We start from the raw sequence: 24,613 nt of genomic DNA, 5'->3' as shown, positions 1-24,613 counted from the left end.
AACATGCTCGATATTCGCTGGATGCCATGGTTCACGCTTAACCCTTGGCATATTTACCAAGATCAGGTCAAACAATATACGTATATAACCCTAAAGTGCTTATCTAAAATTGTTTGATATATAGTACCAGCAATCTTACAATGAATTTTATTCCTCATTTCTAAATTTCTATTTTTACTAAATAGAAATAGAATAAGATAAAAGATCAATTAAAACCTATCAGAAATTGATCTTGCTACCATCGACCAATGAATTAACCAAATTGTCCAACAAAGGATCTCCTATCAGGGTTCCAGAAACCCTTCATCCAATATATTATTTTTATAGATTTTTAGCATTTCCTACACCTCCTTTTTAATACATAAGTCACCCTATACGAAGATTAACCAGTAATAAAGCAATAACGAAGATGATGGTTTTAAACTCTACAAACTCTAAACTGTAAAAAATAAAATAAACTCCGATGCAAATAAAGCTTCCACAACGTTTATGATAAATTGGCCGAAATTCTTCAGGAGAGGAATATTCGTCGTGGAAACCAGCGAGGAACACAGTTGGCCCTACCCTAATCTAAAACGAGGATAATCATACTTGATAAAACTTAATCAGCAACGCGGTGGGTTTAATAAAGCGTAAACGCGGTAGATAATAAACGTGAAATAATAGATGATGAAATCTGCAGGCTAGATGAAACGTTTCCAGGCCGTGGGCAGACTGTGGGGTTGTTTTCGAGTGGAACAATATAAAAATGACGCGGCATAGCTGTGCCACGTATTCTGTGCCAGGACGGGCGTTGTCTTTTCTTTTCCACCCTGTCCACCCCATTGTCTTCGCTTCCCAGTGAACTTGTGCACATGACTCGTTTTCAAAAGACCATCTCCACGCTCGTCATAGACACGTCAAGAAGCGAAGCAAAGTCGAAGGACAGGGACATATTTTCATGGTGAATTATCCTGGAATTATATTGTTCTTTAGTTGTATTGTTATTGTAGTTTTGCTAGGTTCGTGCGTTCTATATGGAACTTTGCTTTCACCAAGTTTAAATTTACCGGGCCACAATGTTAACCATGATAGCTTTTAAAGGTAAACCTATAACCGAGTCTAAGCTTTTGACCTATATTTTCACAAATCCTTGAAACGATGTCAATCAAATTTTGATAGAGTGCTCTATTAATAGCGCTAAATGAATTGAATACCCGGGCTTTTCCATAAAGCTCGCAGAACAAAAGATCGTATCCAATATGTACAGAAAGTTCGTACGATTCTCTATGAAAAAGATTGATTAAACTTATTTTCTAATCCATTTATCTATTCTATTCATTTATCCACGTGGAACTGGGATTAGTGTGTTGTATAAGCTAAAAATTTGAACAGACGATAGTTCAATAGAGATGGAATATCTTCTAATTTAGAATTAGTATAATTACTAATTAATTAATTAGTATAATTTCTAATTAAGAATTAATATAACTATAATTGAAAAATTGATTCCAAATTCTTGGCCAATGGTATACGGCTGTATAAAGCTTCTAAAATGTTCGAATACGCTATATTTTCATATGGTATTTAATCACTAAGTACAGTAGCGAATTTAGTATGGAAACTTATGAGATACATTACGTCTCTATATTCTGATTTTCAGAGGCATCGGCAGAAACGTGAGGTAAATAATAATCATCGACAGTTGGTGCGATGATTTGGACGAGAAATCAATCGCGGAGTTGCACACGTTTATTTGCTTGGTCCTGCATCATCGGTTGGAATAGAAAATAATGGCAAGCTGCCGGATATTTGTGGGCGGGAGCGTGACAAATATATATGATAAAAGCCGAGCTGTTCCGCTCCGTATCTCGATATTGATTTATAACGGGCCGATATTCGCCAACCGTATATCGGAACTGTGTTTTCGATTTCCATGTAGTAACGCATTCACCGAAAATTTGATATTTCACTTCGAATATCAATAAGTATATTGAAGCCAAAAATGTACAAGCCTCTGACGTCGTTGTGTCTACGAATAATTTCTACACAAGAAACTGAAAATATTTTGGAGTTTTTTTCCTAACAGAAATAGGTTTCTCATTTAGGACTTTTCCTGTTTCAGGTTTTTCCGATTTGGGCTTTTCGTCCTAGATCTTTCACTTTTGGATTTCTCCTATTTTGGATGTGCCCAGTTTGGACTTTTCTATTTTAGATCTTGCCGATTTCTAGTTTTCTTGTTATATTTTTATCTCCTATCTGAAATTTCATACGTGACGCTTCCTAAAAGAAAATTTAAAAAATTTTGAAAGAAATTTCCAGAAAAAAAGTTTATGGCTAAACTTAAACTAGGATATAAATATCTACATTTCCACATAGTGAAATCCTTAACAGTGGCGCTATTTTATAACAAAATATTCCTAGAATGGTTCTCCACGGTTCAGACTTGGGGAAACATCGTTCAACTTTCTCATTACCTGGCAAACACGCTAAAATTACATCTAAAATGAAACAAGAACCGTTTCCAAGGAAACGGGATGGTCTAATCATCGTATGGATCTAAATAAACATTGACGATGAGGCCACGTGGTGGTAGGATTGTGTAACTGGACCATGCTCGTGGGAGCACGTGACATTAACCCGATTAATCTGATTTCACAGATGCAATCGTGTGCAGGTGGTTCGATGGACGCAGCCAGTGTAAATTGAATCCAGTAATCGAAGACACGCGGAAGTACACCAATCTACCATTCTCTTGCTTGCTCTCCTATTGTGATACTATCACGAGTCTTGGATTCTTACTGTTATTTATATAGACCATTTTTACATTCTAGATATTTGGGATCTTTTGTTCTGAATTTTGCCAAATTTGGAGTTTTCAATTTCGGGGCTTTCTATTTAGCATTTTTCCCAATTTGGAAACCTTCAATGTGTACCTTTCCTCCTGCAACTTTCCTGCTTTAACTGTACCCAATTAGGACTTTACTACTTTCGACTGTCCACTTTTGGATCTTTCTACATTTCGATTCCCCAGTTTACAATTTCCCCGACTTTAGGTTTCCTTAATTTTGCGTCTTCTCGATTCACAGTCCTCATTGTATGTTACTAAAATAATACGCAAGCGTAGGCAATTAGGAGGTTCGAGTGGTAATCGACTGAAACGGCTTCACTTCGAAGCTATTAACTCCGAACTTGATCTCAGCCCCATCAGCCGAGGATGGGTCCCTACGGTTCCATGCAAAGCGGGTTTCCTTGGCTGAAGTACCAAGGGTGTTGCAGTTGTAACGAGCATGCAATCCTGAAGGGTTGAACGATGCTTGGTACTCACTTTTCTGCGGCCGCAGCAGAGCATGGCTGCTGCGCTGCAGCTGCGGCGAGCCGTCGACGAGAGTTGAGGCTGATGACAGACGTAGCTGAGTCGTGCGCCCCCTTCCCGCTGCAGCTGCACCACGCGCACCTGCAGCTGCACCTGCTCCCGCTCCCGCTGCCCTTGACCGACACCGACTCGACCACCGTACTTGATGCGCACGTGTTTTCGCCACTGCATGAGTTCGGTGCGTCATGCCCTCTTCCTGAAATTCAATCATCGATTAGTAAAAAGGCTAATGATTTGAGGAAGATCAGTTGGGGACTAGTTTTGAACAAGGAAAATGGGACGTAACAGAATTATCTTTGATTAGAGGGATCTTAGGAAGTGGTCATTTGGCAAATCCGTAAGTTTGGAATTTCCAAGTTTCAACGTTGTCAAACTTTGGAAGGCCCAAATTTGGACATTTTTTGATATAGTTCTAATCTTCCAAACTTCCAATCTATCGGTCTTTGGAGTTTTTGGAAACATTCTGAAACCTTTGACGTTTGAATGCCAAGATCCTGAAATTTCCAAATCTTCAAATTAAATCTTTGAACATTCAAACTGCAGGATTCTCAAATTTCCGAATCTACACGTTTTAGGTCTTGGATCTTGGTCTTAGGATCTTGGCGTATTTGAAGCCTCGAGTTTCCAAGTTCTTCGATACTCAAATTGTCCAGTATCCGAGAATTACAATTTTCCACACATCTCTGTAATATTTATTTAATATTTAATTTCCTATAAAAAGTGCCCAATCGTCCTGTTGTTTTTTTCTTCGGCATTTAAACAACACCTTGCGGCTAGGGTCGTGCTACGGCTAAATCAGTTTCTTCGAGAAGCCGGGAGCCTGACCGCAAGAATTAATTAATGAACCACGAAGGCTAAAGGGTGGGTGGGAATTTCGGAATCTTCATGTGCTCTCGGCACGACACACAAGGCTATCAAAAGCAATCACCGTTACGTAACACGTCGTTGCTAAAAGGCTTCCATAGGGTGTTGCCGTACGGCTAATGCACTTTGTTAGCAGAGCAGCCTCGTAGTCGCAAATTTTTGCTGAAGCTAAGGATGCCAGGAGTCGCCACCCATTCCTTACCCCTTGGAAAAGCAGGACAGATCGATCGATACGTACCGGGTGGGGGGAAAGAGAGGAACGCACAGGCTGCATACTCCTACTACACATTAAACGTCTCTATAATCTTCGCCATACATTCTGGGTATCCCGACACCATGAGCAACCATACACCTTCGCTGCTTGAAAACTTTTAACATGACACTGTCAGTTCTATCCTTCTTCATTTATGAAGCTACATGTTTTCAAGAATTATACTCTCTTCAATCAACTATACTTTTAACGAACATACTTCTTGCCCATTCGTAGTTAATTGCGAGATTAAAGAGACTTTCGATGAAAAATTATTTTCCTGTGCAAACTTTATTATTATTGATCTAAGCCAAGAGTCACGTCTAATCGATCTGTTGATCTAATCTTAAGCCAGGTACGTGTAATCCATTAACAGGCAATATGTTTTATTAGATATACGTATATTCGTTTCTATTTCGAAACTTTGCATTCCTCAAATATACGAACTCTCCAATTTCTGAATTTTGAAACTTTCCTAATTGCCAGATTGCTTGATTTCTAATTATATTTCCTATAAGTTTCAATCTCTTTGCAATGGAAATTTTCAAGAACAGTCCCTATACTGAAACGAGAGAACCCAATAAATAGGTAACTGGATAAGTTGAGCAAACAGCATAGTAATAAAACCACGAAATTGAAGGCTGAAACTCATTAGGCTTAGACAGGTTACGAAACCAATTTGAGGATCGTAACACGAAGGTTTCGACGTCTACGACAGCTGATAGGTGACTGGCCGGAATCACTAGTCTTTTTACTATCACTCCCCTGAATCAGGCACGTTCAAGGTTGCCCTCCTAAAATCCCTATTTTCTGTTCCCATTTTATCACTAACAACTGTTGTTTATATTGCCTCGGCGAACCTTATTTGCTATTGATATCCTCCACGCGAGTACACTTTATTGGAGAGAAGTTTCTCCCTTTCATTCTACTGTTTAGAGTTCTCTTTAACTAGCGATTCTGCCTATCCTTGGGAATTTTCCAAGTTAGGATGACGACAAAAATGTTAGAATGTGGTTAGTAAAGCGAATAAAACAAAAGCAAAGCGAAATTATTAGAAAGAGAATTTTTCTGTCGGCTGAAGTTTTGTGAATTTTCTCAGAATTCTTATCCAGTACAAAATTTTTAATCTACAGATTCTGAAAGTTTGGCAGCTAGTGTACCTGAGATTACATGAAAAATATTAATTAACTAATTTTTTTATGAAAACTATTATTCCATATTATTCTATTAAATATCAAATTTATTCATGTTAACTAATCCTTAAATAAGAATAAAAGAATCAACGGATAAAATTCCCTAGGTGACTAGGGAGTCAGTTGGAAGTGGAGACTTCTCGTTTGCGCGCTGAACAACGCCATTACACACGCGGAAATCGTGATTCAGCGTTAATTAATGAGCCTTGATTTAATCAGGGCTGCAGCCGCGTTATTAAAAATTCATCTCGACGTAGTTCGGAAGGTGGAAAGCGAACGAGGAAGCGTCGAAGGGCGTCGGTAATCGATGGATCCGTGGACAATCTTTATTTTCGGATGGAACAAATGTAGACGAACGAAAGATACGATCGGCAGGAAATGTAGAACGAGGCCATCGTATCGCGTGCCAAATTAAAATCATTCGATCATCTGGGAACCGATGGATGGATCCTAGCCATTAATAAATTAACACACCCTGGTATCGACTGGCTGCTAGATAAAGTTATTAGGCCACTCTCTGCGTGTCTGATACTCCCTTGCAATATTTCTTCTAATATTATCATCTCATTGGAATCCACTACAAATTACAAAACATTAATCTCAATAAATATTCTAGTAAAGTTCTATTTGACACCAGATTAGGTAGCAAACTTAGCTTTTATTAAGAATTCATCGCCAACTTTGACCTAACCTTCAAGAAGATTTTTCTCAAAATAGTATCAGAAAACTATCGTTAAAAAGCTATTAGCATAACAAATCAAACATTGAACTAAAATCTCACTAACCTTCGCAAAGGATTAATTCTCTAACCTACTCATCATGGAACCTATCCTAACCTCGATAGATTTTCCTTAAAAAATTACCAGAATTGTTCAAACAATTATAAGTCGTCAACTATTGAGAAGTGAAATTCTATTATAAGCAAAGGATCAATCCTAATCTAGTCGACGCGAACCCTAACCTAACCTCTAAGAAGATTCCGCTTGAAAGAGTATCAGAAAGGGATTGGAACGATGTGTAGCAGGCAGAAGGATAGTGTATTTAAATCACTAGGTGAATAAGGGCCGAAACAAAACGCTTCCAGCCCCCTTTATGGTAACCGAATAATCGATCGCACGTGGCTGTGCGCAATCACAGTTGACCTAGGGCCACCGAGAATTATGCCAGGAATCTCATAAGCGACGTCCATCACCGACCGAATGTCTCGGTCTTCAATTCAATTGGTGGTACTATTCATACGACACATTCTGTGTCAAGCTCGCGTTGGCTCATTAAGAATCAATGAAATCCTCAACCGCGTGCGGCTGTCGTGGCATAACCTTGACCTTACCCTCCCTTTCACGGATTCTCCCTAAAAAGGGGGTTAGCTCCTAGTGCATGGGAACAATTTATGGAATAATCTCGTCTGAACCTTACCGACTTCATTCGAGCAATCAGTGACAAAGTTGCCTGGAATCTTTGAGTGGTTAGGAAACTTATGGTAATAAGTAAGAGGAAACAAATTGCTGATAACTGGTGAAAAATTGAGGAAGAAGAGAGTAAAGTTGAAGAGCTAGGGGAAAAGATACTTTTGTAGTGACATTGGTTCCCTATAGTTTTCATATCTCTTGATGATCTAACTTCTAGGTTATTCAATAAAATTCGAAGCCTAGAAGAAAAGACACATTTATTATGGTACCACGATGAGTAGAGATGTTTTAGCTCTTTCTGATTTACTGAATCTTCCCACTTTTAGATACAATTACCAAATAAGGAAAAAAAGAAAGGAGGAAATTATAATCTTGAATGGGACCTTAATGCCCTAGGAATTTTTGAGTTTAATGAAGGTAGGAAGTTCCTCTCTCTTGTTAGTTTACTACATCTCTGTGGCCCTAAGTAGCTTGATGAGGGCTCATAAATAACGGTGCTACGCTGCTCCAGTAAACGACCAATCGGTCCCTGGCGATACTTCTGGCAACAAACCTGTTCCAGGGAAATACTCGCACGGGGGAAAAACGTGCAGCGTAATGATACTGATGCACGTGTAAGGGTAAACTGTCGTGCTCCCCATGGACGCTCTTCTGCTACCGTGAATCCATAAAAGTTCCACCGTTCATGCAATCTTTTTGAACCAGAAATCACTTGTGTCTCAAGATTCGAGATTAAAAACCTTTCCTAAACACAATTCTAACTTTGTACATACAAATAGGATATATATCCTAATTATAAAAAATACGAAACATTTTCGTAAAAAGAGAAGAAATTATAAGACACCCAGTTACAGTACACACTACACACATTTCAAATAAATTAATTCGACAGCTACAGAGACATTAAACAGATTGTAAGAGTCTAATTACATAGGTCTGAGTAAATCAGTAAATAAAAATTTTCATCAATCACACGTAATTTGAATAACTGAACGAACCATATCTAGTTCTTCTTGATACTTGCTATCACGTATAACTAATGCAAAAGAAGCGAATGTTTAATGGTCATTCGAAGTACAAGCGGCGTGCTTGACACAGAGGGCACCTGTACGCTCGTCTCAGATAGAAATATCGCGTTGAATTGCAAAGAAGAAAACGTGTGTTGGTGGCATGCCATGCAGGTTTACTCGTATTTCCAGAGTAATTTCCAATCGATGCAATTCTCTGGGCACACTTGGAGAAGAGTTCTCGCAGTTTGGAAAGAAGTTAGAAGAACAGGAAGTGATAGAAGAGATATAGGTGGCGTGCTTGATCGGTACCTTCTAAAAATCATTTCTCGCGCGAAGGGCCGACGGGTCCCTGCTCGAGCAGACCTGGGTCTCTTCTCTCATTCTGGTCCACCGATCACCTTCTCGCGCTCTCCTGAAACAAAATAAGAATAGTTTCGTTAGTACGTAGGTATTTAATGAGACTTTTAGTTATTTCATTAATTGGTATAATACATATTTATATTTTTAGAATAGATAATGTAGGCATATCGCAAGGCGGATCAAGTAAAGTATCGAGCACTTTGGAATTTCAAAACTTCAATCTGACTTTCTTATTTTACTTATTAGAGTTTACTGTATCTTTTGCTGTGTTATTACAAATCAACAATGACAGTATTGTATTATTATTATTTCAAATATAATTCTGCTGAATAAACAGAAAGTGATGGTAAAATGAAAAATAAGTATTTTTCTAGAGTATACTCCATGTGACTTTGCTTTTTAGTAACGAAGCTTTAAAGATGCAAGTGTTGGGCGTCAGCTGAAGAGCAATCCCCCATACACCGAAACCCCACGGAAACAAGGAGCGTATGACGGGTTGCTCGTCGACAAGCGCTCCATCGAAACCTTTATATAAAGAATAAGATTATTATATCATCTCATTCTTTACTCTACAAATTCTATAACCTAGTAAACTGCTGAAACTAAACTCTCTGAAACTGTATTTTATTTCAGGTTGTGTTACAAGTAGATTGCTGATTTCCATGCATTTATGGGAAATTTAAAGGTGAAAGAATACGGAAAGGATCAAAAGTAAAGTACCCTTTATAATATTTACTGCGTGAAGCAAATATCTACTTAGATTCACTTCTTCTAGATATTAACCTAGACTATATTTCCTTCTTTGTAACAAAGAGGGAGGGAGAGAGAGAGAAAGAGAGAGAGAGAGAGAGAGAGAGAGAGAGAGAAGAATTTCAAAGCAAATTCCTGGAAGTTATCGATAAGTTTTAAAGCTCCTATGTGAAAATTCAAAAACTTGCATAGAAGTTTGGCTTCGACAGGCGGGAGTAATAAAGCTTCCCGGACTTTCGACTTTGCAGACAACTCCATGGGAAAACGTCAGCGTTAAGCAAAGGAGTTCTCAATATGACATAAAGCTGCAGGAGCACTGTGCTTTTGATCACTCGTCGTTCTTTTCACTTTCCTTTCCAATAAAACAATTACAGACTGCTCGTACAATTTATCTCGAAATAACCACATGCCAGATATACTTCTTTTCAATATTTTGATCAATTACATACAATATTGAAATTTTTAAACACTAAGTATTTAATTTTTCAAAAATGCTCAGCACATGATCGTCTAATTAATTTACACACGCTTTTCCTTCCTCAGTAAATGAAAATTATAAAGAACCAAATATCCAAAATTTTCAGCACATGATCCTCTAATTACTTTATACACGTTTCTCTCTACAGGACTACGTATATTTGAATATTATACTCTTTTGAATATTTCCACCAATTCCATACATCAAATAGTTTTATCAATTGCATTACAATTAAAAGTTTTATAATTATATTCCTCGCAACATCAAATATCCAACTATCTAAATTTTCAACACTCGAACTCCTAATAAATGAGTTCAGTTTCAACGACATAGATAAAGGTAACTGAAATCTTGGAAGTATCAACTACTTTACCAAACAATTCAGACAACAGATTGGAGCTGGCGATTCCCTGATCACAAACACTATCTACAAAGCGCCCAAACGATTCACACTAGTATCTCACACAGAATCGGCGAAATTTTTCCGGCGAGACACAACAGCTCGTTAGAAAGAAGGGCAAAAAAATGAACTGAAAAAAGCTGTCCACGAGGAGGCACGCGAGATTAACTACACCGGCTCACGCCAAGCGTATCTTAACAACGTCGTACACGCCACTTAACGCCCAACATCGCGGCACACGATTTTCCTTCTCTCCGCGAGGACGAGGAAGGCGACGACTTCCACGGGGGGACGAGCGCGGTCTCAAACTGCGCGACGACGTGTGTGTGCCGTCGTTAAATAAAAGGGGGGGCCTACTACTGCGCAAAATCTTTGTCGTAAGGGCGGTTCGATCGCCGTTTGGTCCATGTGATATCAGTCATCCTCCGGATGATAACTCAATCGTCTTCTTTTTCCTCGCTTTCCGCTTAAAATTTTTCCTCAGAATTATTTAATCTAAAGATTTTAGTAACATAATTAATATTTATGTCAATAATAAAATATGATAATTTAATAAATTACCTTAAGATATTTTGAGATACTTTGAGATATTTATTGAAAACTGTACCTGAGGTTTGCCTATTCTATGGATTTCGTTATTTAATAGTGGAATTGATATTTGCCTAAAATATATATATGAAGATTATTTTAAAAGTTTGTTAAATTGATTACTACAGGTGCTACTTAAAATAATCGTGAAAGTGTAGGATGTAATATAGTATATAATAGTGATTTTAAATATTTAAAAATTGACTAGTTAGCGGCGTATGTGGTACAAATTTTACGTGCTTTGTACAAAATGATCTTGAGACAATCTTCTACTCAAAGTTTAATATCATTTAAGAGTTGCGCGGGATGATATTTGGAACTTCTTCGCATACAGTTCCCCCTTTACCGTTACTTGCTTCATTCATTATTTATTTTGAGCCAGAGTGCAGCGACATGAATAAACAAAGGCACGATGCGGAACTCTGCTTCAGAATGAATACACGTTTACGGTCATTCCACATAAACGTAGTTTCTTTCATCAAACAAGTCAAAACTGTGAAAAGAAGAAAGCTCTCTCAGAAAAAGAAAATATATATCATCAAACATGAATATATTTCTTAATGACTATAAAATTCTCAAGAAATTCTTCATAGAAGAAAACATTGTTTTGAGTGCTGATATGCACCAGAGTTGTTACAAGCTACAGTCGATGCTATTATACTCGAGCAAAGAATCAGCGACATTCAACTGGTTCTCCTGAACTTCGTTCCTCGATTCCGCTTTCCGTTTCATGTTCTATCGATACAGAAGAGACAAGGAGAGCCTCCAGTGGCAACGAAGAAGCACAAAACTAGCAAATGGAAAATATAGAAACGGACAGACCAAGCCTGACTGACCAACTAAGACAAACCACTTGGGGGAAGATACTACAATTGTGCACCATCTTGGAATTTCTTCTTCCCTTCAACAAGAAGAAGAAAGAAAGAAGGCGAAGAATATTGTGAAAGTTCGGTTCTGCATCCAGCACAAGTAGCGTTGGAATTTTTATATTCTTCTTAGAGCGGAGATAGGTGTACCGGTTTAACGATCCCATTATCTTCAAAGAAAGTTATAGAAGGAGGATAGTAAAGCTATTTATACGCTCCCCCGCGTCTCGCCCTAAGGGTGTCGTTATTCTAATTATGGATTTTCCTCGTGTAATAGCCGGTTAGAAGTCACGATATAAAAAGTAGCCTCCAAAAACGCTATCGCTTTCTTCTCTTCTTTAAAATATCGCGATAATCTTCCAACACATTCTATATGCAGATTTCGGCTGAAAACAGGCGATCGTCCAATTAATTGAAACAATATGCGTAGTTAAAGTAGTTGAAGACGCAGAATATTAAGAAGTGGTACGGTGAAGAGCAAAACGAAGCGATTCCGACTGTGAAAAATAGATGCCAGTAGGGTCGATAAGGTGGCAATGGACGCAGAAGAAGCTCGTGGAGCGCAATTTCGGATCGTACGGCAATGTAGCCGGGCCTGGATCGATAAGGGATACGTTTAAGGGCGAGAGTAACAAGAGCATCGCAGCAGCCAGGATCTTGCTCACTGTGTTCCTTACGTCAATCAAGTAACACCTGCCACTATCCTTTGAATAATGACAGCAACCAACTACGTACCCTTCATCTAAAGTCATAAAAGAGGAAGCAAAATAATAAAACATATACTCGCTAACCTCGAAAAGAGATAAAACACAAAATATATACTGAAGGAGCAAGAACAGATATAAAAGAAGAGTATAAAGAATAAATAAGAAAAGTAGGTAATAGAGATACCGTACAGTAGTATAGAACGAGTGGAAAGAACATAGAAACACGGCGAAGAAAGGGTGAAGAAAGGGAAGAAGGGTCGGGTGAAGCACGATTTCGTGGTGGCGTGCCAGAGCCAATGGTCCCGGACCAGCGGATCGATATACCCTTTTTCGAGAGTGCCTTCAACCGACCCTCCCTCGACTCGTACTAACATACACCTACACGTACACATAAACACTGACTACCCTCTTTTCTCTCTCTCTCCTCAAGGAAGACGCGCGTGTTGCCGACTCTCTCTCTTAAACAGCTCTCTACTGAATGAATCAAAGTGACCAGCCAGAGTCCGTCCGGTTTGTCCATTGGTGCAACGTACCTTTCTCTAGTAACCGAAGGACGAGCAGCTTCAGAGCCAGGAACCCAATGTGGTTGGCCCAGTCCGCCTTTCCTTCGACTTTTTCAGCGAACAAGAAGGAAGCGGGCACAAGTCTTCCGGTTGCAGCTTTCTCACCTCACCGTATAAACGCCACGCGGGAATCAATACGCGCGCCTGCCTCAAGCTTCTCCCTCTCTTGCCCGCTTGTGTTTCACCTCCAGTAAGCCTCTGTCTCTCCCTGTCTCTCCCTGGCTCTCCCGCGATTCTCCACTCTCGAGCAGCACTCTGACTGTCCGTGTCGCGGCTCCAGCCTCCCCGCAGCTGCTCGGAACCTCGTGCACTACCCTCGGTGAACTCGTACCAGAGCCAGCCACAATCACCAGGAGGCGACGACTCAGCGATCCTGGCCCTTTAGCCGGTCATCGAAGGGACACGCGTGTCTCGCGGACGTACGCAGCACGGAAAACCGAGGATTCGCCTGACGACGGTGTGCAACGCACCGCGCCGCATAACCACGACTACCTAGAGTACCCGGGCGGACATGTTGGTCGAGGGAACTGCGCACACGCGCCCCCGGCTCTTCTTCTCGCGTATTCGCCGTGGCCCTCCACACTACGCTGAATCAATTTTTCCGCCGGACCGAAGTCAGTTTTTGAGTTTCTTTTCAGTTCTCCTTATTCATTTCGTTTTCTTTTATTCTACTTTGGTTCGTTTGCCAACTTCTCTTCTGAAGATTAGGAGTCAATGAAGATGGACTTGTGGATGGAAAAGTGTAATTTTGATTAGAAGGCTTTTGTTAGTAGGCGATTAATCGAGATTAGTCTCCTTTTTCCTCTTATCCTTTCTTTTTTATTTCATTCATTCATTCATTTTCGTTTTTGGAGATTAGTAATCAATGTAGACAGGCTTAAGATATAGGATTTTTGTTAAATATTGGAAAGAGGACATTTCCTAAGCAACTAGTAGTCTACTCTTCCAATTAGTTTCGTTTGCCTTTTCCGCTTTTGCAAGATGGAAATTAATGAAAATGAATCTGTGTGCAGAAATTTTCTAAGGCGTTCCGTGGGAAAATAATCTCATTTTATTTATTTATTTCTTTTATTTTACTTAGAATTTTGCTTTCTAGAAAATAGAAGTCAATAAAAATGGGCACTTATTCGCAACTACTTTTCATTTCTTCATTATTTCTTCAAATTTTATTTTCCTTGGACTTTTTATTTCTGAAAAATGGAAGTCAATGGCCATGGATTTGTAAATTAACAAATTACATTTTAGTTAGACAATGAAAAGAAGTCGTTCCACAGATGATTAATCGCAATTAGTTTTCTTTCCTTCCCATTATTTCATCCCGCTTGAAATTTCCTTCTTTGAAGGATGGAAGAAACGAAGGTGAACTTAAGACACAGAAAAACAAAGTTTTGGTCAGATACAGAAAAGAAGACATATCGTAGCGTAGATTAGTCGCGTTTGACTATGGGCTATGGTTATTTCGTTGAACTTAATAGGTTTATTGATTCTTCTGGATCTCAGTTGACCGAGCGGCTTTTTGATTTTTTTTCGCCTCACTCGATGCAACAGGTTATTTGAATGCTTTCTGCGGATTCTTTGTTTTTTTCGAACGATTCAGTTCTGTCTGTTCAAACAAAGGCATACGCAGGTTCTTTCTGCATTGGGATATGATATACGATTTTCGGATTTTTTCTCTAGTAATTAATGGAAATATGAAATTAAGGTTCTCAATGTTAAACGATTCTTCGAATTATTTCATGGGGTGGCACGGAAACGCATTTAGTATCGAATATCAATTAATCTAACTGGATCTCCTCGGCTAACACATTTAAGCCATTGTCTTACATCGAGGTTGGCTTGTGCCGCAAATTATGGTTCAAACGTGAGAGCCACGAGTCGTGTTCATAATACAAATAACGATAGTATATTTTAATGAAATCTATCGAAATATTTCAACAGAATATGCTGAGTTACTGGGTCTGTGCACAGTGACACATAAAAGTATTTGAATAACTTATAATAGAATAAATTATGTTTCACTTATTAAATATCATAACAAATACCCTATTTTAAATATTTTACAAATTTGTATGGCTTTAAATTTCCCATAAATGCATAAAAATACCCAGTCTATTGATAATTATTTTGAGTAAATAATAATTTAATGAACCTACATATCATTCAAACTGCACTTAGAAAATCATCCTAATAATTTATCAAATAATTTTACTACGCAATCCTACTATTTACATCTACATTCTTTAACATAACTGATTTACCGCTTCCCAAAATAATTAAATATTTACTTCCCGCCCAAATACCATTTGATAAATACAATATAGTATTCATGAAATTTAACGGGAACGATTGAGAAAATTTTGTTGACAGGAGACAGCAAAGGCGCAGTAAGTCCCCGTAAAAACTGAAATATAGATTCGGCTGGTAAATTGATTCTGTGCCACTGTACGACGAGTCCTGGCTTCTTCTGCTAGTTCTCAGGCTGTCGAACCCTCCGCACGCAGACGTTGAAATTCTTCTTCTCTCCTACTCTTCCGGCCACAGGAACGGCGACAGTGACAGAGAAGCATATGCATAGTGCTACATCGGTTTTCCACGACTTCTCCGAGTTTTATTAAATTTCTTGCCTCGCTGTAAATAGTCCCTCATACGAAACGATGCTTATCGAGGCTCCAGGATAAGCAGAGCCCACCCCTAGTCCGCTGCTTTCTATCACCAACGGATGTACTCGGTATTTCCAGGCTCTCCAGGATGCTGCGATCGATGGAATGCCTCTTAAATTTCTTCCTCGCAGTTTCTAAAGCATACGATATTTTTCTATAATGAGTTTTGGTGAGATACTGTTGCACCTGTGGCTCTTTGGTGCGAAAAGTTTACTATTTGTCTTTTATTTCCAATATCGACATCTGGAGATCTGCAATTTTTTCACAGTATAATAAAACTAACAAAAGATTTAGCATAAGCGATTCAGAAAATAATCATCTATCTAGCTTTGAACAACATTTCCTGCATTTTTTGATATTCCAAAAGTATACACTTCTAATTTTTTATGGGAAATGATCATTAATAATCATACTATAATTGTAGTACCATATTCGTCTGTCAAGGTTACTAGAATTAGAAATCAGTGGAATGCAAAAAGCTTCCCATTCTTCATCTACGCACTTTACAAAAATGTCACATAATAATAATGTCACATAATAAATGTTACATAAATGTAAATTATTAATGTTTCTATGAATTGATTATTTCGACAAGCAAGACACGTTTTATATGGACCTTTTAGAAAATTCTTCAGTTTCTGAAGGTTGGATAGGTCGGAGAGCCGAATTGCAGCATCGATAAATTGCAAAGGGTGGATCTACTGAACTGTTCGTTCCGATGGGACGATTTCTCGACGGTCAGGGTCGGCTATTATGGTTTTCCTCGAAATCACGTCGTGTAATCGCCGTATTTTACGAGCTGCCGCGAACTACGGACTATTAGGTCGATACAGCCGCAAAACCTAGGGCCACGCTACTTCACAGACACGTTGATTGCCTCCTCCGTCGCTAATTTTTTCTCCTCTCCCTCCCAACAGGGGTGCAAGATCGCAATCAGCTGCCAATTGTCATACTACTCTCTGACAGAAGTCACTGAAAATATACAGAACCTTAACATGAAGAGGAATCTAGCGGTTCGTGCCAGCCACGACGACTGAGCAGCTCATAACGAAAATCACCTTTGTCTACGTTTTCCCTCTTTGCAAAAACGGAAGATATTCTATTCTATTCTAAACGGAAGATATTAATTTCTATTCGATGCACAGCTCAACGTTTTAAACAAAATTTTCATCGTATTACACAAGTCCCTTCTTGATCTACAATTATCTATAATTCATATAATAATAATTTATAATTAATATTCAATTTTAACGATATATATCTCAATAATAATAATTTTTCTCTTAAAATGTGACCTCCAACAGATGTAACACTTAGTTGAACTTCGTCGCAATCTTCTTTCTAGAAAATTGACTTTTTTAACAGTAAGAATGATTCGGATGAAAATTGTTCTGACGTTATGTTAGTTGAGATGCAAACTGTTCTATCAGATTGCAACATATTTTCTTCCACTTCGGTGAAACAACTGTTTAATTTCCTTATAATTTGAGAGTAAAACGCGGCCAGAATGGATACGTTAATAACGGTGAGAATCGTCGCAGAGTTTCTGCCGGACGTTCAATAAAATTCCCCGTGAACAGCTTTCAAATTTATTCGGGTTCGACGCTCGTCGTCGTGACGAGCAATTAAACGCAAAAACGAGAGGGAGATCCTCGCCACTGGGGGATGACGGGATCACCGAACAAGATCGATGAAAGTTACTTGTCTTTCAGCTCAGAGTATATCAGTTTCAACCGTAGACACCAGAAAACCTGAACGTGAAACGGGATCTACCTTCATCCTGCTTCACCGATGCCTATAACCACACCAATTGTGGCCTAGTGAGTTATTGTCCAAATTGATACTTGAAATCTATTTAGAAATATTAAGTGGAATTAATAAGATTCTCCTTACTAGAGAGAATTTATCTTCTCTTATTGTTCTTTTAATATTAATTCACAGTAGTTTTCAATTATTAAATTAAAATTAAACGAAACATTTCTTCATCGTTAGATTAAATTAGAATTTCTTTATAGAAATGAATTATATTGCAGATTATAGCAGTTCTTTTGGAAATATCAAGGCTAATCGATCTTCGTTTAGTAGATCTGAAGATATTAATAAAATTAAATAGTTCAACCATTAAATTTCTATATTTTTACTTATTTTCATGATTTAAATATTCAGTTCTTTAAGATAGCGTTTAAAAAATTCTGTGCAGTTGCAGTATCGCAAAATTTAAGAAAAGTATAAGTATCGTTTAATTTTTCTCACAGAATTCGTTACATCTCTTCAAAAGAAGAAATTCTTCTTTCGAACTTATACCACGAAAACAATTACGTGAGTACGTATGAACCCAATATTTTGGCCACATCTTAAGTATGAACAATCCTACTAGTATTCTAACAAATGAAATACACATAACCGTAAATTAATCTACCAAAATTATAATAGCAATTTCTCTTGACGTTCTTCTTTTTTATCTATTTAATAACTTATGAAAGAGATGAAACAGGATGGTTCATGGAAGAAGCTGATGTCTTCTAGATCCCCGTTCGATCAACGTCGACGATTCGTTTCCCTTTCAATTAATTCTTAAGTAGAAGAATCGCCTCTCCTTCGTTGAACGAAAGTAATTCTCGCATGGAAGAATAGGCGGCTGGGAGGAGAGCTAGCTATCTTATCGAGGAAATTCGTTCGAGTGATTCACAGCGAGAGGGCCCTGTCGTGATCCAAAGTTAAGTCGCTCTCTCTTCGTTGTCATTCCCATCGAGCCTAAACGTCCCACTTCCGGTTCGGCTATTCTAGCCTGGATCGATTGGAGAGACCGCCTCGTGTCAAAAACACTCGGCAGAAAGACGTTGCCTCGGCAAGTCGAGCCGGATCCTCTCTATTTGATTCATAAATTTCAGAGCGGTGTCTAACTGAAACTGCAGAATCTAGGAAAGATTATATCTTTATTCTATTTATTCATAGAAGTTTTTATTCCATTTAGAAGAGTTATTTTAAGTAAAACTGGTAAAAGTTCAAAGAGATTGATTCAGTGAAAGTTAAATGGTACCTTATTCTTATCTTCAATTTTCATTTTTATCTTCTTCAATGCAACACACATTTTGCTATTCAAATATAGCCACACATTTCTGGCTCTGCTTTTTGTTTATATTTCATCAGAAATATCCTTATTCTAACTAATACCGTTCGACATACTGTTCATTGCTTTGTTTACACTTCTAAACCAATTTGTACTATTCAACAAAAATTACAATGCAATTAACTATACAAAATTGATCCACAGGAAATCAGCAGATCTACTTGATTTAACGCCACGACTTTCCATTCCAGTTTCTGTTTCATTTGATTTGTTGAAATCTCACTCAAATACAATAGTCCTTACTCCACATTTGCTCATGCTTTTCCCAAACCAATTTTTAAAATAGTCTTCAATTTCTATTTTATAAGCATGAAACTTCTTTTTACAACATCCACTTCGGCGTGGCTAACAGCATACGCAATGCAGCGATAATTAATACAATATTTATCCAGTTTATCCCGCAGACGGTTTTTCTTCTCGCTTTGAGTTAATTTGGCTCGTTAACGCAACAGGGAATCGCGAGGACTTAATAATTCCCGATGCATGCCGGCCCTGCTACTCGACCTGGAGTACGATGCTGTGATTGGACGGCATTTGAATGAATGCCATCCGGCATTCACACCTTTTTTCAGCCCCTTCCTTTCAGCCGCGACCCCGTCCATCGTGAAACCCCCGATGTACTCGAGGGTTACGGTAGTTGACACGCGAGCAGCGTGAGCGTGTGCTCGCGTGTGCTTTCCACGTCACGCACACGAGCTACCAACACCGTATCAATTCTCCTCTTCGCCCTGATTGTACATAAAATTATTCAAATTTTCAATTTGTTTATATATAATATAATATATCGGATCTTTTGAAATTTAAAGTATTTTGGAGCTTTAGCATGGCTTTTGGTTTGAAATTGTTAGTATTCAGAATGAAATTGTTTTCATTGTGTTCTAGAAACCAATTTTTCTCTCCGAGTATCTTGATACTTTGAAATAATTTTTGCTTGGAATTTATTAACTGACTCACTTGAATGTACCGTAGAAAATATCAAAGAAGAAGATATTTTCCCCTAGAATCCCAATATGTTGAAAAGGTACTTCTCTAATCTGAACCACAGCTACATCAGAGACAATGAATGGTATCGATTATTTATTACAATACAGAGTTTCAATGCACCTGTGACATTTCCACGAAAACGCCTTCGCCACATCACTTAGTACAGATTTGCATCGACGAAAATTAATCGTTGTCTGGCTGGAAAAGTGTGTCAAACGTCTCAACCGATCGATTATTACGTTCATCAAGTGCGTCCTGCCGATTGGTTCGTATTATCGTCCATTTGACGACTCGGGGCTCCGCCAATGTTTGATATGGCACTGTTAAATTCATTTCCTAAATGCGACACCTCTAGTAAAAGGAAACTACAGGGCAAAGCTGTGATAAGTCATACTTTTTGTTTTTCATATGAGAGCAATTTTAATATCTCACATCTTGTTAACGATTCTCGAATATTACGAAATTTGTCTTTTTATTCAAATTGATTATGAGTGAGATCATCAAATACATCGATTTCTTAAAAGTATTATGGTAAGTTAATTTTTTCATAAATCTTCATGAACTTGGTATTTTTAATCAGTTACACCTTTAGACTAAATGGGTTTTTCCTATCTTTAACTATGTTATATCAAAGTATATCTTTTTAATCACTGAATAACATCAAGATCAATGAAATTATAGCATTACCATGATACGATGAGGACATGTGTTTTCCCTTGTAATCTTCAAATGTTCTAAAACAAATTATTTAAATTAATCTATATAAATTAACTAAGAAAGAAATAAAACAATTTCTATAAGTGTTTGTCTAAGACTGACGAAATGGAGCAAAAGTTGTGCTTCCCTCAAGAGCAGAATTAGCTTCGCGAAAATTGCCAGCTCCTTAAATTCATCAAGATTACAGGTTCCTTCAGAAATCTCCAAGACACTCAAGTATAGAAGTTATTTTAAACTTTATACGCGATTAAATTGCCCGTGGATTCGTCAGATTAAGTCTTTCGATATTTTCAGAAATTCTCACTCCTTGGTACATCCTAAAACTTCCAAATCCATTAACACCTTATTATCGTCATCTAAAGAAAAGTGAAAAGACATAAATTCTAATATATAAATAGAATTTCATCAAGTTTCAATTATTATGAAGCCATCTCTAATTAGTCTATTTTATCCATTAGATATATTCTTTCCTATTTATTTACTTTGAATTAATTTTATTATCAACGCTAAAACTAACAAGCTCTTTGGTATGTTCCAGATAATTAATTGGAATTAATGTAATATATCCAAAATAAGTGTTTCTATCCGAATAAAACTAAAATATTAATAACACCAGAAATATTTATCTATTTCTACTAATTGAAAATTATAGTAGAAACACATTTTTCATAATATGGGATTGATTAACAATATGCTGAATCTTAAAACTGTTTCTCTGTAAAAGACAGAGAATGTAACTTATGTTCCTCCCTTATAGTGTTCTATTGGAAAAATAAAAAACCTAATTCAAATTATTTTGATCTGGTAATTCTGGCGTAATAACGTTATTAACCCTCAACTGACACTGTTGCATCATGGATGACTGCGATAATTTGTTCTACATTTGATGACTTAACTTTCATTTGCATTCTACAATTCGCATTAAGAAATAAAAATTGGAAAGTAGAAATACAATTTTTATACAAATTATTATGCCACTACGCATCAATAGAAGATTCAAGTAACTTTCTTTTATATCAAAAAAGAAGAAATAAAGTTGTTTTGAAATGAATTTTATAATCGTTATACTAGTAGAGGCTTAAAGTAACGAGGTTACACCGAAGTTGAATAGAAAATTGAATATTTCCTTTAGTAATCCTTTTCGAACGGAACACCTGTGTGGATACGGCCCTGATACGCATACGTCGATCCAGGCGAGCGTGCAGCTTACATACGAATAACGACGGCGACGACGACGCCGTCGACGAGGACGAGGACGATCGAGGACGCATTACATCCCCACCATCACGTACTACGAAATACTACGTTCTGTGATGCGGTGCAATTAACCCAACGGCCCCTCACCCTTCTACATCCTACGTCCTCTTCGCCCCCTCCAACAGACTTCGGACCTGCAGGGGCGCAAGTCCGTCTCTTCTTTTACCGCCCCTACCGGCGCTCTGACATTTATCCATTCGTTCATTCATCAGAACACACTTCTTTAACCGGCTCTCGCCGTTCGAACCACGTAACCACGTTGATTCTGCCTGGTCAGAGTCTTAGGTTGCTCTGGTATTCAACTTCCTATTTGCTTTCATTGAGCTTCACTGAGACAGGTCTGATAAAACTCCTTAGACCAATTACATTAGAAATCTTCTATTAGAAATTCTACAGGAGATCCTCTATTAGATGTATCTTAATCTACAAAAGAGAATATATTTTTATTTTGTTCCGAATCCTGAGTAATATTCTTTAGAGAATTCAGTTTTGGTTCGTTAGATTTTTATCTACAATCATTTAAAGTCTACAATCTCATCGGAGAAAGTGTTTCCTTGAAAGTTATTTAACAGCTGGTAAATAGCAGTCTACTTGTGATTACTGGAACATTCTGTATTTTTCTATGACTATGAGTTAACGAATCAAGATTTCCAGTTCCTTAAGAGTATTGCAAAGTATTTGATAGAAAGTAAGACATTGTTTTTGTATAAATCAGAGTACCCAATGTTGGGAAATTTCCTATGGGACTTTAACGAGAACAAGAAAAAATCTAAATATCTTTGTGAATTATTCCACAGACAAATTATACAGTGCCTACAAAAGGCATTGTTCCAATGAAATGTTTTCTTTTATCAGGTTCTATACATTTCATTTTCATAGTATCAAATTTTATTAGTCATATGAAAGTACTACTAAAGAACATGTAATTTAATACACGTAGACTTAATTAATTAGACTGTAAATGCTATATGATGCTATAAATATGATGGTCTGCTTATACTTTCTGTAGCCAGAGGATGCAGGATTGACTTGAGATACTAATCTTATATATATTTTAATTGCTAAACTAAACAGATATCTTTGTTGAGAATGCTCTGTGTTCTTTGAGCTTCTGGTTTGAGTAGAATGAAATGATGAAGAATAATTAGGATGCGCGATGCTTGCACTGGAGAGAAATACAGTTTGAATTCTAATAGAGTTACTTAGGTTAATGAATCTTTTCTTTTATGTAGAATGTTTGAGATATCCTTATTTTCTTTTTTCACTGCATTTTCTTTCTCATTTTTCATAATAACGAACATCCAATTAAATGTTGGAACATTTGTATGAAATGGTTTTCATACATTAATTATAAAAAACAAAGTATTGATTACTATATTAAAGATTCAAGAAAATTTCTTTAAAAATCTTAAATCGTATTCATTACAATGTCACATAAATACATATGTTTCCTATTTCAATAGTAACTGAGACTTATTTCTATGCCTACTTATTACTTTAATAATTTTAAATAATATATATATTTATTTAAAAATTTTACATAACCTTTTTTGTACAGTATTACATAATATATAAGAATAAAAAGTTAAAAAATTCAAATCCATATTTGACAATTGCAAACATTGTTACTTTGATAGCATTTGATAATGGCTCTTAATAACTCAAATGACTTAATGACGCAATAAATTTCTTATACGTATATCTAAATCTAATTATAGAATTAAATAATTTATTTACACTGAATATGTTTATCAATTTATATTATAATCCACAAATAATCATATAGTTTTATTCATTCAATTCAAATAAAATTTTCGCGCCTTACAACGCTATGCAATACGAATTGTCTAACCTTAAATTGTATACTTATGTTACCTCAATATTTTCCATAATATGTATGCATTTAAATAATCTTTTATATTCGGAGTTACATTCGTAAATGATCAACACGAACATTTAATTATAAATAATTAAGAAAATTAGAAGGTACTTACCATCATATTCACATGTAATTCTTGACGTATTCACACTGCGCAATGATGTTCTTCATGGCGGCAATTCCATCCAAGCTATCCCTTTTACTTTCTTCAGAGTCCAAGACTTCTCCATATCGCCAACACTTTCTTGAAATCGATCCTTTTCAATCACGCATATTTCTTAACTTTTTACGAAAAATCACACGAATTTTATCATACTCAACACGAAACTCTCGCGTGCGCGGTCGTATAACGACTAAAAGCAGTTAAATGCTTTGAAGTGATTGGAGGATTGTTTGGTTTGCAATGGCGCAAAAATTTGAATCACCTCAGATATAGGTGGATGCATCAAATTGAGAATTCTGAATTTATTTCAATTCGTGAAAGAGCTCTCAAGTACCGAATCACTTTGAAAATTATTTAAATGATTTAGTAACTTCGTTTTTGGAAAAATAATAAAACATTTTCTAAATTCTATCTTTACAGCTTAATCCACTTAGTGTTCAAAATTTACCAAAAAGATTAGTTATATTTTGGTCATTTTCAGCACTTTTACTTCCGTTTATCCAAACATGTTTAAATAAATTTATTGGAACTTAACTTAAATGAATCTGTTTTGGTAAATTTTGAGCATTCAATGAATCAAATGAAATTAAATGAAAATTCGATCCTTTGTCAATAAAATGGTAAAATATTCTTAATTTTTGCTGATCGATTTTTTATATTAGTGATTTAATAAAACTTTTAACTAAAAGAATGAAATTAAATAGTCGAAATTGGAGAAGCTATATACTTAACAAAACTAGGCTAATCTATATACTTAATTAATTAATCACTAAGCTATATATTTAACAAGATTTGTAATTACTTCCAGATTAAAATTCAAACGTCCATCACAATTCACGATAGAATAACTTTTCTTTCACTTTTTGCGTATCGTTTCCCTCGCAAAATGGCATGGACAGAAAGATACATTGAGTGCTAAGTGTATTATATGCCTCGTTTATGATATAACTTTATTTTACAATATCGACCGGTAGAGAACGCCACTTAACACAGTGAGGTGTTAACACATTTAGGGTTAGGCATTCAAATG

The 24,613-nt window shown here is 36.8% G+C and overlaps 1 protein-coding gene across 1 annotated transcript in view; it reads right to left on the bottom strand.

Annotated features, from left to right (window-relative positions):
• The window catches only part of RhoGAP100F (Rho GTPase activating protein at 100F), a 63,560-nt gene extending 39,081 nt beyond the window's left edge, over positions 1-24,479 (bottom strand). The window contains exons 1-3 of the mRNA XM_069129771.1: positions 23,536-24,479; positions 8,391-8,493; positions 3,308-3,551 (exon numbers count right to left, since the gene is read on the bottom strand). Coding sequence (XP_068985872.1) covers positions 3,308-3,526 — 219 coding nt within the window. The 5' untranslated portion in view covers positions 3,527-3,551; positions 8,391-8,493; positions 23,536-24,479. The remainder of the gene's footprint in view (positions 1-3,307; positions 3,552-8,390; positions 8,494-23,535) is intronic.
• Between the last annotated feature and the right edge of the window lie 134 nt (positions 24,480-24,613).

This window comes from Bombus flavifrons, chromosome 16, assembly GCF_040668555.2.
Source record: "Bombus flavifrons isolate JBK064 chromosome 16, iyBomFlav1_principal, whole genome shotgun sequence".
Taxonomy (NCBI): Eukaryota; Metazoa; Arthropoda; class Insecta; order Hymenoptera; family Apidae; genus Bombus; species Bombus flavifrons.
Note: the sequence above shows the minus strand (reverse complement) of the source record. Positions and strands in the feature narration are given on the sequence as shown.